The 18,604-nt window shown below is 39.5% G+C and overlaps 3 protein-coding genes across 4 annotated transcripts in view; 1 reads left to right on the top strand and 2 right to left on the bottom strand.

Annotated features, from left to right (window-relative positions):
* Positions 1–1,433, bottom strand: part of znfx1 (zinc finger, NFX1-type containing 1) — a 19,134-nt gene extending 17,701 nt beyond the window's left edge. For both annotated transcript variants that reach the window (XM_032513317.1, XM_032513318.1), the window contains exon 1: positions 1,205–1,433. The gene's annotated coding sequence lies outside the window, so the exon portion shown is untranslated. The remainder of the gene's footprint in view (positions 1–1,204) is intronic.
* Positions 1,434–1,775: 342 nt separating this feature from the next.
* Positions 1,776–7,576, top strand: tbc1d20 (TBC1 domain family, member 20). Its single transcript, XM_032513343.1, has 8 exons — positions 1,776–2,223; positions 2,487–2,672; positions 2,833–2,913; positions 3,968–4,154; positions 4,371–4,472; positions 5,059–5,200; positions 5,586–5,764; positions 5,999–7,576. Exons 1-8 carry the CDS (start codon positions 2,166–2,168, stop codon positions 6,261–6,263), a joined length of 1,200 nt encoding a protein of 399 aa, XP_032369234.1. The 5' UTR covers positions 1,776–2,165; the 3' UTR covers positions 6,264–7,576.
* Positions 7,577–9,481: 1,905 nt separating this feature from the next.
* Positions 9,482–17,795, bottom strand: rbck1 (RanBP-type and C3HC4-type zinc finger containing 1). The gene is made up of 13 exons (XM_032513335.1): positions 17,560–17,795; positions 17,416–17,463; positions 16,807–16,951; positions 16,578–16,674; positions 15,981–16,179; positions 13,874–14,007; positions 13,597–13,770; positions 12,968–13,128; positions 12,362–12,458; positions 11,716–11,895; positions 11,513–11,611; positions 9,892–10,035; positions 9,482–9,786 (listed from the first exon to the last, which is right to left on the bottom strand). The coding sequence occupies exons 2-13, from the start codon at positions 17,453–17,455 to the stop codon at positions 9,706–9,708; spliced, it is 1,551 nt and encodes a 516-aa protein (XP_032369226.1). The 5' UTR covers positions 17,456–17,463; positions 17,560–17,795; the 3' UTR covers positions 9,482–9,705.
* Between the last annotated feature and the right edge of the window lie 809 nt (positions 17,796–18,604).

Below are 18,604 nucleotides of genomic sequence, written 5' to 3'. Positions count from 1 at the left end.
CTTCAGAGAATGATTGTTCCCTGTAGTTTAAAAAAAAAAACCTTAGGAGAACCTTTATTGAACATTCCCTGAAGGTTCTCTAAAGGTTTTTTAAACACTTTCAGGGAACATTGTCTGAAGGTTTTTTTTAAAACACATTTAGGCCTAGAGAACCTTTAGAGAACCTTTAGAGAACATTCAGAGAACGTTCCCTGGAGGTTCTCCAAGGGTTTATTTTTTTAAAACCTTCAGAGAACAATCAGGGAACAATCCCTGAAGGTTTCAAAAACAAACGTATTTACTGTTAATTGTAAGTAAGTGAATGAATGAAATTCCCTGAATGAAAGTGAAATGAAAATGAGGAGAATTTCCTTGAAAAACAGTAGACACTTCATCCAATTTACCAGAAATAAATCCCTCCTGCACCAGATATGCCAAACTGAATTGGTGGCTTTAAAAAGTTGAAATACCCATAATGTTTCATGATTTGAATCGAGTTTGAAGTGTAAGTCCAACATTTCTGTGTAGAATCCCGCTTATAACTCAAAACCACAGAAACGTCACTGATTGTTCTTTTTTTCATATTTTGAGAATGTATTGTCATATTGTTATACCAATATACCAATATGTTGACATATATTTTGTATTACTTAGGCCTATCTGAATATGTAAAGCATGCAAGCATAAAAATACCCGAATCAAGCAGTAGCCTATAAAGTAGTTTACATTTTTTACTTAAGTACAATAAATGTAGGCCTACTTAGTCACATTCCACCATTGTCCTGTTTTCCATTATTAGCCTATGATTTGTAAGGTCACAGTCAGTTAAAAGGGTGTTGTGATAGCTTCTGAGGAAATCGAAACATGTGTGCCCTCTGCTGGATGCAGTAAAGATCTTGGAATGGGGGATAGGTTTCTTTTTACCAGAAACCGGACGAGCTTTTGAACGCACGTCTTGTGTCCCAGTACACATTTTTCAAGTCTAAACAAGCAAAAGGCAACGCCTTTCATTTTGTTCTATCAAAACAAATCTTAAATTATACTCTGCAATAATACATGATTTTAATAATAATACTTTTTTATATTTTAATTGTTTACTTATCAGTTTTCATGATAAGATCTTTATTTATTTATTCTCAGTTGTATTCATATTCACTAATAATTTAGCCAGCTGCCTCTTTAACCCTCTCCCCAAACACAATAATAAAAGAGAGAAAGAACTTACCTAGACTGAAATCCACTTGACATTACTATTTCCACATCAAGCTTTGCAAAACAAGCAGGCAGGCCCCATCCTTCGGTCGGTAGTCGCTGTCTCAGCTGTGCCTGATACTCACACTGCTCAGTTCAAGAAGCTTCCTTTTATAGGCTCTATCTATCCGTTTCGTTTTCGTTTTACACAGAACACACCTCACCGAAGTGTGCAACATGCATTTGTTTAGACACGCCAGGTATCAGTACACATAAAAAAAAGCCCAGTTGCATAACAGTAGGCTAGCCTATGCATTAATAGGTATAGTAGCCTATGTAACGCCTATGGATATGAGCAGTACGGGTCCATGGAAACTTGGCCTATTATCAGCACAATTAAGTATTAAGAAGACAGCGAATGGCTCAGTCAAACATCGGATTTTTATTAGCTAGCAACCGTTAATTATTGAGCAGTATTTTAATTAATTATCGGAGCTCGTTTATAAGTTAACATGTTTGTATGTAAAATTACTATCTACGTATTTATTTAATTTTTTACAAATAACAAATGCATACATAGCCGGGGAGGGAGACGCCTCCTTCTCTTCGACTCTCATCATTTTGACCTACGTCATCTTCAGTCAGTCTGAGCAGTGAAGCTAGCTAAAGCTTTGTATCCTATTAGTCGCTTTTGTCAATGTAAACATGTAGCCGTTTCACTGAAGTAACCGTATTGCTATTAAGCGGAGTTCCCTACTTGTTAACCAGTTTGTCAATAGTACGAATAATGATGGCTGTGTCGCCGAAAATAGCAGGGCTGTGTAACGGTAGCTAGTATGACAACCAGCTAGCTAGCTAACACTGAATAGCTAGCTAACTATCGGGTCGTGTTTTAGTATGAGGCTTGCCTTGGTTAATTAGCTAGACAGCTAACGTTAGCTAGCTTCCAGTTGACAGCAATGAAGGGCTAACTCGAGTCAAGAACTGGAGATAAAATGAATACATCTAGAAGTGCTGGTGCCTCGTCCAATGTAAATGGAAAACAAATGAACAGTAAGTGTGTCCATGTCACTGATGTAACGTTAACATTTGCTAGCTAGCTAATCAAATGTTTTGAGCATTGCAGCCGCTAAAAAAGAATCAAAACGCTTTTAATGTCAAAAACGTGATCGCTTGTGTCTGATGCTGAAGTTTGCTAACTGCTCTCCATAACCTTTGCTAATACGTTAACTTACGCTCATGTTAGCTAACTGTTCCAGGATAAAATTAAGCTCATGCCAACTTGTTAGTTGAACACAGTGTTTTCTGTGTCTCAGACTGGGATACCAGACGGAAGAGGAAAATTGCAGACATCACACTGGCCCTTAGTGCGAGTCCAGTGGATGTGGCTGCTTTGAGGAGGATGGCTATCAGTGAAGGAGGTCTGCTGACTGATGAAATACGCTGTCAAGTCTGGCCTCGGCTTCTCAACGTCCCTCCTCACGTCTTGGAACAAGAGCCAGGTAATGTACAATCTGAGCAATATAGGATACAAGTTGAGTTCACTGTCCCACTCTGCATGACAGAGGGTAACACACACAGAATTAGCAGGTGCAAGATATTCTATTTACAGTATTTGACGACTAGTGAATGATATTGCTGATAGTGACATGTCTTATCCAGAAACGGTAGAGCGGGAGAATAACAAAGACTACAACCAGGTGTTGCTGGATGTCCAGCGCTCACTGCGGAGGTTTCCCCCTGGTGAGTTGTGTGTGTGTGTGTGTGTGTGTGTGTGTGTGTGTGTGTGTGTGTGTGTGTGTGTGTGTGTGTGTGTGTGTGTGTGTGTGTGTGTGTGTGTGTGTGTGTGTGTGTGTACAGAAACACTTACACGCATGACGTTACACCTATAGATGAAAACACACTACCAGGCTGTGAACCAATCCTGAGCACCAAATCTAGAGATTTTGTCTTTCAAGTTAATGTGTTAAATATACTGTATTGCAGCCTATACTAAGTAAATCAAGGGGTTCTGAACCGGACAACAGAACATATTTGTCTAGATGTTAGGTTTCATTTGGAACTTATTGATAAGTAGTGTTGTTTCATTGAGTTCAGTGACAAAAACAACATTTTACATCATGTAAACAGAATAATGTCAGCTCTTTCATAAAGCTATTCACTTGCCTCTGGATATGACTTAATGCCATCCACAACTATGTCAAAAACTACATGTAATATCCTACAGATCAGTGCAATGTCAAAGCTTTGCCACCTATTTCCGTTATTGTTACTTTTGCTGGTATTTAATTTGGCACAGAGACACAATTCCAGGAGAGTCCATTAGGGGTGCAGCCATTTTGTCAACTCTGGAATCTCTGCCAGTCCATGTCACTGCTGTTAATACTCTTTTGTCAAATGAAGATCTATCAATTTAACACTATACTTAAGGAACGGCCCCTAACAAATGTCTCTAATGTAGCCATCTCTTGCAGAATTTGTACCATTTAGGTTTTATCTGGAAATAATGGAAATGTATTTGTTTGTTTTTCATCTTTCTGGCAACTTTGACTGGTAGGTGAACCAGTATTGAATGTTGCTATTCATGCTCCTTAATTCCTTGAATTACTGTATCTTCTGAAGAGAATAATACAACAATAATTGTTTCTACATTGGTTAATCATACACCAATAACAGTTATTATGACTGAGTCAGTTATGAAACATGAGTATTGCCGCACCTCTGACATTTTGTATCTATGGGCTCAATAATGAGTGGCTAACCAAAAGTGTATTTTATTTTGGGTGGACTTGTACAGGTATGCCAGATGAGCAAAGGGAGGGTCTCCAGGAAGAACTAATTGACATCATCCTCCTCGTTCTGAAACGCAATCCCCAGCTGCACTACTACCAAGGATACCATGACATTGTTGTCACCTTCTTATTGGTCCTTGGAGAGCGCCTTGCAACTGCTCTTGTGGAAAAGCTCTCCACACACCACCTCAGGTACTTACCTCATTTATAATCTGCAGCAGCATTTTGTTTTTATTCTACCAGTTAGTTAGTTTCTCAGTTTTTCTTTCTCTGTTATGTGTCCACATGTCAGAATAAAATATATATAATATAATATCTTCTCCCTCCCTGCTCCCTTCCCTAACCTCCTTCAACAATGGTCTACTTTGCACTCTATAAAATGCTCTCTGTTGTATCCTTTGTTTTCAGGGACTTCATGGATCCTACCATGGACAACACAAAACACATTCTGAACTATTTGATGCCCATCATTGACAGGGTCAACCCTGAGGTGCATGACTTCATGCAACAGTAAGTATCCCTGCTGTTGTGGTGATAACAGGCCAAATCATATTATGTTCTGTCTCTCACTAGAAGTTACCTGTAAAACATGAAACTTTGTTCTTAACAGAATGAGATGTCAACCTCACTTTATATGCAGTATGGACATATTTTTCAAGGTTACAGCTCTATAATTAAGGCAGAACTGTAAGAATATGTAAAGGCTTTATATCCAACACAGCTTTCCCTATGGTTATAATACGTTATACCAAGATCTTCTTCCAATTAAGGTTAATGTTAAACCTCAGCATGCTCAACTCAAAAGATGATGATTGTGTAAGTGAAGGAGAAGGGTGACTGAGCACTTACAGCATACTGATCCTATAATGACAGCTCAATTTGCATCTGTAAAGACTTAACTCACCAGTCATTTAATCCTTTTGCTTGGAGGGCTTACATGACTGTTTCCCTTGGTCTTTCAGTTCCAGATACCCTAGCGTAACTCAATTTTACTAAAACATGCTACACATTGTCCCTGAATTGGAGCAATGAGCACATGTGACAATTTTGTGCACTGATGTAAGTTGATCTCTGCCATGCATTGATTGATTCTTAGGGCTGAGGTGGGGACAGTCTTCGCCCTCAGTTGGCTGATCACCTGGTTTGGCCACGTCCTGTCAGACTTCCGCCATGTTGTCCGGTTGTACGACTTCTTCCTGGCCTGCCATCCATTGATGCCCATCTACTTTGCTGCTGTGGTGAGTTTCCTATAATTAGCCCCCCTAGTTTGCAGTTCAGAATGGCTAATTTAGACTCTCAGCTTTCATTTACTGTACATGAACCAAGTTTGCTAAATCAGTTGTTGGCAAGAACATTTTGTATGTTCAATGTAAGTCAAAGGCCAAAAATTACGCTTTGAGGAGGTGTTCTTTTTATTTCTAATTGACACTAGAGTTTTTGGTATGATTGTGTACAAGCTTCACCAAGATCTTCTCTGACAGCCAATTTGTTTTGAATTCAACGTATATTCAAGTAAGGACAAACCAAAGTTCCTTCTCATGTTCATCACAGTAAAGATTGACCTGAAGTACACGTTTTCTTCATCTTGGATAATGGCCTGTGTTATTGTTACTTGTGTTGCAGATTGTACTGTACAGAGAAGAGGAGGTGTTGGAGTGTGAATGCGATATGGCCATGGTCCATCACCTGCTGTCTCAGATTCCCCAGGATCTGCCATATGAGACACTCATCAGCCGAGCAGGAGACCTCTTTGTCCAGTTCCCTCCCTCTGAGCTGGCCAGAGAGGCTGCCTCACATGACGGGTAATTAACTCTTTCTCGGTCCCACCTTGCCTTTACAAATGCTACCTGCCTCAGTGGTAGCAATCTTTCATTTCTGTGCTACCACATTTGCACTCTGAAATATGTCTATTACAATATATAACACAAATTACTTTCTTCTTCTTATCAACTCTTGTTGCACACTGTTCTTTCATTAACACTTTCATTTTCTGTCTGTTGTGTTCTCTCTATGTATCTGTCTCTTTTCCTCCTAAGCATGGCAGCCTCTACCTTCAAGGACTTTGACCTTGCGTCCACTCAACAGCGACCAGACTCTGTTTTCCGTCGCCGACGCAGACTGAAGCAGGCTGCGCTCGAGAGCTCAGCAGCGAACGCAGTAGTGGCGGTAGCCCAACCTTCAACGGCACGGCGGCTTGTTCGCCTGGCTGTCATGGGTCTCACAGTGGCTTTAGGGGCAGCAGCTCTCGCTGTGGTCAACACTGCCTTGGAGTGGGCCCCCAAACTGGACTTGTTTCCTTGAACTGCTCTTCTTACCCCTATGCTCCAACTGTATCTGTCCTTGACTGGTTCTAACTGGTTGGTCTGTTTCCAAGAAAACTCTAATTTATGGAACCACAAACCATGCTGTCGATAACACTGGCTGGAGTTTACCCTCTAATCTGAACCAGTTAACGCTCCTCTTTCGTCTTCTAGGATGTGTCTTAACATCCTATGTAGGGCTTCTCAGGCTCCAGCTGAAGGTCCTTTTATGACTCCTGAAGAGCCTGCACCAGTATAACAACAACCACTACTGCTGGTGTGTGAAATGAAGAATCCACCCTGTGATAAGGAATAGACTGTTTTTCTAAGAACTATTACTGATGGGGTCATTGTTAAAGTTTATTTATATTTGGTATTAGGATAATCTGATATTGAGTTATGCTTACAGATATGTATGCTGAAAGCTTGGTGGACTCACTACACTTGAAACTGCTGCCAATTAGAGAGCATGTGTGTGTGCGTGCGTGTGTGTTTGTGCGTGGGTGTGTGTGCGTGCGTGTGGTCGCAACCCATTTGTTATTCATTTGATACCTGGACTGAGACCAAATAGAGTATTGTTAGAGTCCTCTCTGTATAATTTATAGGTGTATAAACAGGTATATAGAGATATGTTCATGACACACAGGCACTTTTTAAGGCCACCATTGTGTTATGTTTGAGGTCATGTCACTTTTTTTAAGAAGTTCAAATAAGCCTTTTTAGTGAAGAAACAAATCTTCCTCACTGGGTCAGAGTATCTGTAAAACATGTCAACAGTTTTCACCCCTGACACCCTACACATTTTAATTTTGGCTCATGGTTGGGGTCAGCAAAGCTATCTGCGAGAAGTTTTAAACAAAATGTGTTTTAGTATAATCAAAGTAAATATTGTATCTCAAGACCTCATAGGATTAGACCCCAGAATGGAGCTTTCACAGTCCAGGAAATAAAAAAAATCTACCAATATCGAAACTGTTTTACTAGAACTTTCTAATTATTCAGTCACCTAACTGTTTGGTTGCATAACCTTAAAATGGGTCTGTGTTGTAAGGATTAGGATATGCTTTCTGCATCACTTTTTATGGAGTAGATGATTGAATCTCTCTCTGTTTAGCAACACACACACTCACTCAATGCCTCGTTAACATAAAATATCAGAGCTGGTGTAAATAGCAGGTAAAATGAAGTGGAGAATGTGGTCTTAGGGTTGGCACAGTGGGGACCCAGTTTGCACTGACTGCATTACTTTTGCAAAAATCACTTTGAAATCCGTTTGATAGGTGCTTTTCTTGCTGTAAGGGTGTTCCTGTTGGGAGGGAAAAACCTGAGCCTTCAAATGAATACTACCCAAGGTTTTTTTGTTTTAAACAAATTTAGCTTTAGCACATGCTATTTTAGTAAGTTGGATTGCTTTGAGTGTAGCATTTGCATTTCAGAGGCAGTCCAGCTCATTCCAATGTTCCAGTCATTTTCATTTTCTCATATTTAAAGTAATGGGGGATTGCTTAGGTTTCAGTTGCGTGTCACTCACCTGAATAGCCAAGTTATATCATAACATACATAGCAAATAGTTTGGCAGAGTCATTCTAAGATAGTGAATTGGGTCGTCTGTAGTCTTTATGATGTATTTTGCTTAACAGAATCTTCTGAATTTACTTCTAGGTTACCTACATTGTACGGCACAACAGCTAGTCCGTTGGCTGTATTAGGAACTAAATTCTTGGGCATCATCCTATGTCATAGTTTATTGGTTTATGGCCTTTATAGTGAACCACTGGTTCAACTGGTATATCTACAAAACTCATCAAAATGAAGGTGACCTGGAACATATCTAAGGACACTCTGAGAGTGTAGCTGTTCAGCAGTATTGTTATGCACTATGTATCTGCACTTGGTGGTTTTCATTTGTCAGTGCACTAAATGATTTACCTGCCTTTTATGTTTATTTTGTCATAATAAAAGTGTCCTAATGTAAAGTTGTACAAGAGAATGCTAATAAACTAGAGTGAAAATGTTCAATGTACAGGTTTGGACACAGTAATTCACATATACCTGATATGATTTATATATTGTGCTAGTAAAGTAAACTGGTATTACGATTTGCACTAAAAAGCTACCAACTAAATACCATACCAAGAGCATATTTTCAGATTTGAGGAAGATCCACCTGAGCCTTTTAATAAATCATGCAAATACTTAATAAAGTCATGTAAACTGAAAATGTTTTTTGTAAACATATTTTTAATAACCGTACATGGGCCATTTTAGGAAAATGTCAGAACTATACTTTGTCAAGTGGATCTCCACAGCTTCAGCTATCCTGTTGAGCAGACCTTTTTCAGCTTCAGTTGCACTTCATCAGCCTCAGCTGTCCTTTGTACGACGGATTGTTTAAGTTCAATGTAAACATAGTTTTCATTATGTTCCAATAATGATATCATTATATACTTGTAGTCCAATTTATTGCAGTTGAGGCATGCCTCTTTAAAGAAAAAAGCCCAACAAACTTCATGGATACCGGACATAAACAAAATATATTGTATATGTAAAAGCACACTTATTACTGTACTTCTTGAAAAATCAGAAGAGGGAAGAACTACTAAAGTCCTGAATACAAGACCGAAAAATACAGCATTAATTATGCAATATGGAGAAAAGTGCTTCGGAGCAGCTTGTTTTCCTTTATGAACACATTGATTCATCGTAAACATCCTTCACCAGATCCTGATTAGTCGACTGAAAGAAAATATATTGCTTTTATGGCACTGATAAATCAATATTTTAGTCAGCAAACATACAGTGCTTACAACTTCAAAAAAACATTTTGATCAGTTTACTTAGGAAGATATCCAGCAATCGTAACACTCATTGGTAGTTCCGGTATACTTAATGAGTTGTAAAAATGAAAATCGAATCATAAATTAAAGAATCAATGTTAATTGTTAGTTGTAATTAATTATTAATTATTCGTAGCCATTTGTAGTTGTTAGCTGTGGGTGGCATTTTTTATTATAATATATTGTATTTGAGTACAAGCCTTTTCTTGCATTTTTCTTAAAAAAGATTAAAAGGATATTTTGGTGTGTTTATCTGATCAAGTATGAATTAAAGGCAATGGTATCGCTGGCTCGTCAAACTGGATTGTGATGAAAGCAGTAGCCAGAGCTCAAATGTTTGCCAAGCATTAATTCTGGACAGCAAAAGGATTATTATAACAGGACAATTTTAACAGTTAGTAACCTCAGGTGTGGAGATGTAGTAGATAGCGCTGACAGTATGTACAGCTTTGTGTATAGCATTCATATTGCATCATTGCTCCTGCACAAACAAAGTACAGTGTCTTGTTACCAGACCATTAAAAAACGAAGCTAAAAGTAAGTGAAGAACACATTAATGTAGCCAGCATTGACAGCCCAAGGGTTGTGTTCATTAGTGTGCTTCTCTCAGTGGCAATTTTGGCAGTTGGGATGGCAAGGTTGATGATTGACTCTGCATCTGCAGCCCCCAGATGTGTCGCCACTGCCCTGTAAGATACAATAACAACAACAAATAGTCATACACACAACTCAAACAAATGTACCAACTTTCCTGAATGCTAAATCTCTTCACAGGTAGGTGAGTATTTTTACATTTGGTCCCCAGCGTGCTTGTTTGGTGACCCAGCAGATTTCTGTCTTGCACATCAAACAGCAGATCCAATCACAGCCATCTTTTTTCTGGACGATGATGTCACACCGTGGACATTTCATGGCCTCTCCATTCTGTAGCAGGCTCTTTATTGAAAAACAGGGAGATTGTGCAAAATTTAAAGTAGCCACTGGTAAAAAAAAAAGCTCAAATAATACAGTACAACGACTTAGACAATTAACACTGAATTACATTTGCATTCAAGATGATTGATGGGAAAGCATGGACAAAACAGAAGGACTGAGAGTCTAAAGTTAAGGACACAGAACCTGAGTTTTTGCTGTAACATAATAAAATGGATATTAAAATATATATTGTACAACTAACTGCCAAACTTATGAAACATGAATTGGACAAGAATTAAAGTTGACTCTGCACAATAAGTGCAGACAGTTTGCCTTCCCTATTCATATTCATCATATTTACAGGCTATTACACACAATTAAAAAAATCAAAATTCTAAAATATACAATTTTTATCTTCAACAGTGTTTAGGTTGACTCCTTCAGGATGTAATAAAGCACTTAGTTACATTTAAGACAGTTCAGAACCTTCTGTACTGGTTTATGGTTTACTAAGTAGTAGGGCTGGGCGATATAGAGAAAATCAGATATTGAAATATTCTTGTCCTAATACCTCGATGTCGATATTGTGGCAATATTATAGGGTTGACAATTGGTGCTTTAACAAATAAAAGAGCTAGAACGGTCTGGTAACAGAAAATGACGTCACGTTTACTGTAATGCCGCATTTAAAACCAGGAAAAGACAACACTTTAGCCATTTAAGATATTACAACTTCCTGATTCTAAGACAACATCTAGTCTAATATCACAATATCAATATAATATCAATATACTGCAGAGTGTCAAGTGCAGATTTGAGTTGCGCATGCGTCACTTTGCGACAAGTAGCATACAAGATGCTAACAAGAGACTTCTGTAATGTCAATACATTAAAAGTGGACTTACTAAACCAAGTTTTTTCACTGCTGGCTACAAGTTAGCCATCAAACATGTTTTGATCTAACATTAGCAATCAATCAATCATAGATAGCTAAAATGTTTTTGAAATGACTGCTAGCTTTGCTACAAGCTAGCAATCAAACACAACAAAGGCGGTCACTGGAATGATCGTTTTGAGCTAACGTTAGCAATCAAACAATCATAGATAGCTAAAACGTTCTTGAATTGATTCCTATCTTCTGTTATTGTTTGTAATGAGAAACGTTTATTGTTTCAATGATTTCACAAATTTCAGTATGACAGTTACGGTACACCATTTAAATCTGAGCATGCCCAACTAACACCTGCACTCGACCATTGTCGGTCTGAGTCGACTCTCATCGGGTGTGACACATTAGGCTGTAAACAGTTTAAATCGGAGCATGCATGACTCAAATCTGCACTCGACTCACATTGGGGAGTGACAATTTGTACTAGGGTTGCTACTGCTGCACGTGTTTCTCGATCAACCCGGCCCAGCATGCGCCAAAGAGCACACAAGTGTTCATTGCCAAAAGTCATCAACAGTGCAGCAGACTGCAGCTTTACGGTCGACCTACGTCTAGCATCTGCTTAGTTTGCTGAGCCGCCTGGTCGTTCTCTGCTCGGATGCGCAGGTCATCCTGGTAGTCCTTGCAATTCATGCCCTTATGGATGGCCTGCAAACACAAACAACTTCCTTTATGTTTGGTGCTTCTACTATTACTACACAATAAGACCTAGTAATACCAGTCAGTTAATATAGTGAATGTCAGAAAACTACCCTGCAGAGAATGCAGTTGGTTTCATTGCAGAGTTCACAGTGGAACTCATTGACTTCATCCTCGTAGATGCACCACCCTCGACAGTTGGGAGTCTTACAGTGGAAGCTGTGCTCTGAGCGGCTTTCTGCGATGTTTAGACGCAATTCCAGAAACCGCTGGTGCTCTTCTTCTGTGAGCAGCTGGATATCCAGGATCATACAAGAGAGAGAGAGAGAGAGAGAGACAGAGAGAGAGAGAGAGAGAGAGAGAGAGAGAGAGAGAGAGAGAGAGAAAACCTAGTGTAGTTATTGTTATGGAAAAGAAAGAAAGAACGTGTTATGTGCTACATATTAGAGGCCCTTGAGTTTTCTTTCCCCAAGAGAAGTTTTTACTATTTACTGTCCTAAATCATTAGGATTAATAATAAGCAGCACACATGTGTTTTCATGTTGCATGCTCCACTACCACAAGTGCTAACATTTCACAGGTTATATCACACTAGGTCTGCATTGTGAAAAGCTAATGTGCTCAGTCTATTTACATTGTCCACTGAAAGATCTAAAAATATAATCTGGTCACAGATTATAATTGTGTAGATTATCAATCTTTTTGCAGGTTATTATTAACTTTGAGATTTGGTTTTTCTCTTGTCTTATGTACACTCACTGCTTTGATCTCTCGGTCCAGTAGTTTGCTGTCACATTTCTCAGGACAGGACACCTCAGCATCTTGACTGTTCACTATTGTCCCTTTTAGACACTCCCTTAACAAGGACACACACACACACACACACACACACACACGCACACGCACACAGATAGTCTTTAAATACTAACATTTGAACATGATGCAGACCATGGCATGTGTACGTGGCCATTGCAGGCTTTTAGAAAGCAGAAAAAAAATACTTGTATCTCTTTCACGTAGAGCTGGGCAACATATCAATATTATATCGATATAGTGATATGAGACTGAATATCGTCTTAGATTCTCGATATCGTAATATGGCATAAGTGTTGTCGTTTCCTGGTTTTAAAGGATGCATCACAGTAAAGTTATGTCCTTTTCTGAACTTACTTGACTGTTGTAAATATTTGCCTTTACCCATTTAGTTATTATGTCCACATTACTGTTGATTATTTATCAATTTTTTTTGAAAGCACAAGTTGTGGTATCAATAATGGGGCATCGTGATATTTGATTTTCTCCATATCGCCCAGCCCTACTTTCACAACATAAGACTAAGTTACAAAAGAATTAATTGTGTCAGACCTGCAGAAGGTGTGTAGACACTCTCTGAGCACGATGCCCTCTTCTGGCTCCAAGGAAGAGAAGCAGATGGGACAGTCTGTGTTTGTGGTGTTGGAGATAAGGTTCTGGTCTTCTGTTGCCAATAGGTGTAGGAAGTTCCTCTCTCGTTCCTCCTTCTGAGCCTTCATAACCCGCAAAGTGAGGGAGGCAATCATAATACAGAGATTCACTTCAAACTGCCATAAGTCCTGGATGGGATGTGAAACCTCTGAAGACTGTTGAAAACAAAGAGCTCTTGGCAGCAGCTTCAATAGATTCCATGAGCATCACCACCAACGTCTTTTTTGGACTCTACTAAGTGTTGTCCCAAAATCAGTCCATCATCAGATCTGTGGCTAACAAAGACCAAGTTTTGTTTGACACTGTCAGGGAGCTGTTATATGTTAGTCGGGTGTTGTACTGAACTGCAGTATATTGAGAGGGGTTTCTAATATGCTGCCCCTGTGAATAGAGAGGACAACTATGTCCTCAATAATAAACATTTCAAGTTTTAGAAATACAAAGAGGACTCTAGCTGTGATTCAAAGATGTGAATTTGAATATTCCAGGAATCGCAGTTGACTGATTTTCAATGAACAGCATTGTGTTACCTGTTCGTACTGCAACATGGCCAGCTGTTCCTGCTGAATACGAAGAACCTCCTCCTGGTCTGGCTCGTAGATGTCAGGCACCTGGTAATCCTCTGGCCGGTCCCCTCCGCACATCTCACAGCCAGGACGCGTTGGTTTGTTCAAGAACGTACACATAGCACAGGCCCAGCCCAACTACACCCAGACACAGATATGGAGTTTTCCTTTACAGTTATATAGACACACACAGGCTCAGTCACACTGCAGGTAATGTCTAATGCAGAGGTTGTATTCTGACCTGAGGTTCAGAAGGCACGGCCGGTTTAGGAGGAGGAGGAGGAGGAATGTGTTGAGTCTCTGGAGGAGGCGCTGTCTTCTCACCACCACCTCCACCCAGCCCTCTGGGGAAAAGTTGCATTGACTCCATGATGCCTGAGAATGAATTATCATTCCATAAAAACTTAAATTTAACCGGTAACAGGAGTTGTTAAGTCCACCTGTAATTAAGGCGTGTTTTGAAACTTAATATATTTTCAGTACTGACCAAAATGTGTCTTTATCAAATAACAACACATATGCATTGTATGATTGGACAGTTTCTTTGGTTTGTTTACTCATTATTTGATCCGACTTTGCTTAATTTTAACTTAGTATTGCCTAAGTAGTTTGTTATTCATCCCAAAAACTCAAAAAAAGTATTAAATTGGAACTGTTACTTTTTTAAAGCCTCTGATTTCAGTTATTCTGGCTGATTAGACCTCTGCTCAGGTTGAAGGTGGGCCGGAGCTTTGATGGGAATTTATTACGTCACAAATTTCATCTACCAATAAGAATGATTGAGGTGTAATTTGTCCTAACCTATCAAGTGTAGGGCTGGGCGATATGGAGAAAATCAAATATCACGATGTTTCTGACCAAATACCCCAATATTGATACCACAACGACTATTGGTGTTTTCACAAAATATTTTACACAATGAATTTTGATATATCATCATCAGTAATGTAGATAAAATGACTAAGTGGGTAAAGGTAAATAACAGAACAACTAGAATAGTCTGGTAAATTCAGAAAATGACATTGTTTACATTTACTACAATGTAAACGATGCCCCCCCACCCTATCAGACACATGCTAATCCTAGTGGATGGGAAATTGACAACTGCGTCGGTCTTAAACTAGCAAAGACACTTGCGTGGGGCTTTGTGCTGTCCCTTAAGTGGAAGCTACACCCCCCCCTTTACGTGAAACCTGTTTGTAGTGATACAGTCAGTCTGTCTCTCTCTCTCTCTCTCTCTCTCTCTGTCAGTATAGCAGCTAGCTCTACCAGGACTTGTAACATATCAGCATGCGGTAAGGTCATGCTCTGTGCCTCGGCTTGGACACAGCAGTCTCCAGTGAGAGAGGAAAGGTGCTAACGTGAAACGCTAGCATGCATCAATAATTAAGTCTGATGACTATGTTATGTCGGATTTATGAATGTACGTTAGCTACAGAAGGCTAATTCACAAGGGTGCTATTTTATGTGTGTGCTAATATTGCACATCTTTTCATGTGCGCTGCAAGAGTTATGTTTCTGTTTCTTGAATGCGTTATTCAGTGTAAATGTAACCAAGAATGTAGTTTAATCTCACTAATGATGGTATATTAGGTTATTACTGTGGCACTGTTTAAACGCTCTGTTTAAGTGGACATCGCCCAACCCTATGGCAATCAGTAAAAATCATTTGACAGTATGTTGAACAACAAGCAAAGCTAGCTATCCAGCCATGTCTTTGTCCCCAAAACGATATAAGGACTTTTACAAATTTAAAAATGTATCCACAATGTGTGACGTTACTGCCGGGTGCAGCCTGAAATAGCGACCTGAACAGTGAACGGGATGTGAGATGACATTATTCACTGTGACACAAATTTAGTCCAGATTGGCAGTATAACCAACTTCTTGCAGCTTGTGTGTTAGCGCCACCCTGTGGTGTTCAGAGGACGAGTTGGGAACAACAGATCCACACTTCCTTTTTGTTTGAATGTAGTGCCTTCATTTAGAACAGTAAACAGTCCGTTTCACCAAAACTCCTTTAGTAGACAATATTTTGTGTCAAAGGATTGATTAGCTGTGTAATAAGCAGGATAATGTAGAGCGACAGGGTCGTTGTAGTGAACCTGGGTCGAAGTCATGCATCACCCTGTCTGGGTTTCATTCGCAATATTGACATAACGAGGACTACATATTGACAGATGATATGTTTTACTGACTGACTGACTGACTGTGTGTGTGTGTGTGTGTGTGTGTGTGTGTGTGTGTGTGTGTGTGTGTGTGTGTGTGTGTGTGTGTGTGTGTGTGTGTGTGTGTGTGTGTGTGTGTGTGTGTGTGTGTGTGTGTGTGTGTGTGTGTGAGTTACTGACCCTCTATGCGTTGTTGCTCCTGTTCCTGCTTATATTGCTGCCGTGTGAGATGAGCAGCTTCGGCAGAGAGGATGAACAGGAAAGCCTGGTCTCCGTCCTGACGGACACCGTGGCTGTATAACGACTCCCCATCGTTGGCCAACCGCTTCCCGATCACCCAACGCTGCAGCGAGGGGAGGAACCCAAAGTCATGGCTGATCTGTGAACGTCAAAATGAGGGATGGACAAATTATTCAAAGATTCACATATTCACATTGACATTTTGATTCAACATGTTTTACAGAAAGTGTGTATGTATTTGTGTTCATGCACATTCACCTAAAAAAAGAAAAACTGTATATGACCAAATTATAGTCAGTTAAATGTCATGCTTTAAAGACCTAAATTAAAACAATAAAGCTTAAACAGAGGCCCATTGTCCTATTGCTACATACTACTGTACAGTTAATATGTGATGACAATTTGAAGGAAACAGCAAAGAAACAGCTAAAAGGTCAGATTTATTATCACTGATAAGGTTTTACAGGTATGTTAAGATTTTATAGATGTTAAAGTCATTTTGAAAAATAAGGGTTGTCGATCATCTGCTGTAAGTACCTTGTCTTTAAGTTGTGCAATTGTCATGTCACAAGAAACCACAACAGTCACTGGGATGTAGGCATCTGACTGAGCATCCTCCACTCCAACCCACAACCTATTGAATAGAAAACAATGACACATTAAATATGCAACCTCCACTCCTTTCAAAATCCTTCCTCAGAGGCAACCAAGATCCTGTTTTGGTTGTTGTTTTGGAACCATTTTGCCAAAATAAGATGTGTCCCACCTTATGGAGTCCTGAGGGTAGGCCTGACTGTTGACCGTGACGGACACTGGAACGGACAACTGTGCCAGTCTCTGGCACAGTTTGACTGCTTCCTGTTCGTCCCCGCTGCTGAGGGCTTCGCTCAGTGAGAGGGCCAGCTCCTCCGCTGCACAGGAAACAAAGGAAGATTCCTCACTTGGCTTATTATAACCAACACACTTCATTTCTCCTCAGTGATGACTGTTACCACTGGATGGCACTGTTTTGTGTATTTGTGCTTTGACTTTAGTTCCCCCCCCCCTCTTGTCTCACACATAGCATACACATCAAACACCAAGAGTGTTAAGGTTGAACAATATTAAATATGAAGCCTAGTTAACGCACTACGACTGTTCTTTAATTCAATGGGACTTTTATGGGCCTAGAGAATGTAAGGTTATGACTAATCAAAGCAATGAGCCACTTTACCTATCCTCTGAAACACTGATAGAATCCAATGCTAAACAATAACATAGGCCTATATATCATTTTTCATAGGGACATTAATTACATGTCATATGTTAGAAGTAGGATTTGTGACATGACGTTAGATCGCTCGTAACAAAATCGAAACCAAGTTGAGCTGCTCACCTTCTTTCAACTCGACACTCGATGTAACTTCAGAAGCCATAATTACACCTGAAACGACAAGTAGGCTTAAGAATGTATCGCGCGATCATAGCAATTATGACAAAACAGACTAATATTAGTCCATAAGATAAGTTCATATCCAACCTTCTCGGGTGGTGTTGCTGCAGTCCTGTCCGCATACAACACACACTTCCTCTACTCGACCTGACAATAAGACGTGTCGTCTATATGTTTGATTGACAGATCACACCCATACGCTGTTTCCCCAGTCAGTGATCCCGGCCAGGTAGACACCGGACGACTTGTTTTCTTTCTCCGCCGCGTTGTTTGGCTTTCACTTCTCAGCAGTTAGAACGGAAAGTGAAACAGACTCAAGTCCAGGAAGAGGAAATCATTTTTTTTCTCGTTTTTTTTTTCCAAACATCTTTATTTAGAACACAATTAAAGCATATTCCAGCTCCTGAATAGAACATTTTCATTCTCCACTATGGGAAATCAAAAAAAGGGAATGATGGCCACAGTAAATAAAAAACAAGGCTGAAGTATCGAAATGAACACTATCAAAGCAACAACAACACAAATGCACAGTAGGCCTATAATAATATAAAAGTTAAATTCAGACAGAAGTGTACATATAGTTTCCTGGCCTGGGCGCTATTTGTTGAGCATGTTTGTTTTATAGTGTATTCCACAAGGGAACTTTTGCAATCCGATGTCATATTTCATTATTATTACAACATTATTTACCAAGAATTCAATTATTTTGCCCTATTAGAATATTCCTGACTGGATAACTCTGAAAGGAAGAAGAAATCTAAAACCTTGGAATAGCTGTGCTCCCCTCGACTAGGCTACGACTCCTACAACGTTTTTATGTTTTGGATTTTAAATAGTCTGAAAACCAATGAAATATGTCCTTTAAGCAGGTAGCTCACTCTTTCGTCTTATTTTCCCCCCTTTTAATTACTGCAGACAATGGGCTACATCCAACACCAATTAGGCCTACAGTTCAAAGGTACGACTACAAATTCCTAATTACAATTCATAAAGCGGAACAAACCTGCATGCAATAGGCTACAATAGACAATGTATTGGAATATAATTGATTATATTTATAATACTAATACACGAATGTCAAAACAATGCCTACCAAAATCCAGTAGATGGCAGTGTCTGATAAATGTGGTCT

Source organism: Etheostoma spectabile, chromosome 4 (genome assembly GCF_008692095.1).
Source record: "Etheostoma spectabile isolate EspeVRDwgs_2016 chromosome 4, UIUC_Espe_1.0, whole genome shotgun sequence".
NCBI lineage: Eukaryota > Metazoa > Chordata > Actinopteri > Perciformes > Percidae > Etheostoma > Etheostoma spectabile.
The sequence above is the reverse complement of the archived record's forward strand: the minus strand, read 5'-3'. Positions and strand labels throughout refer to the sequence as shown.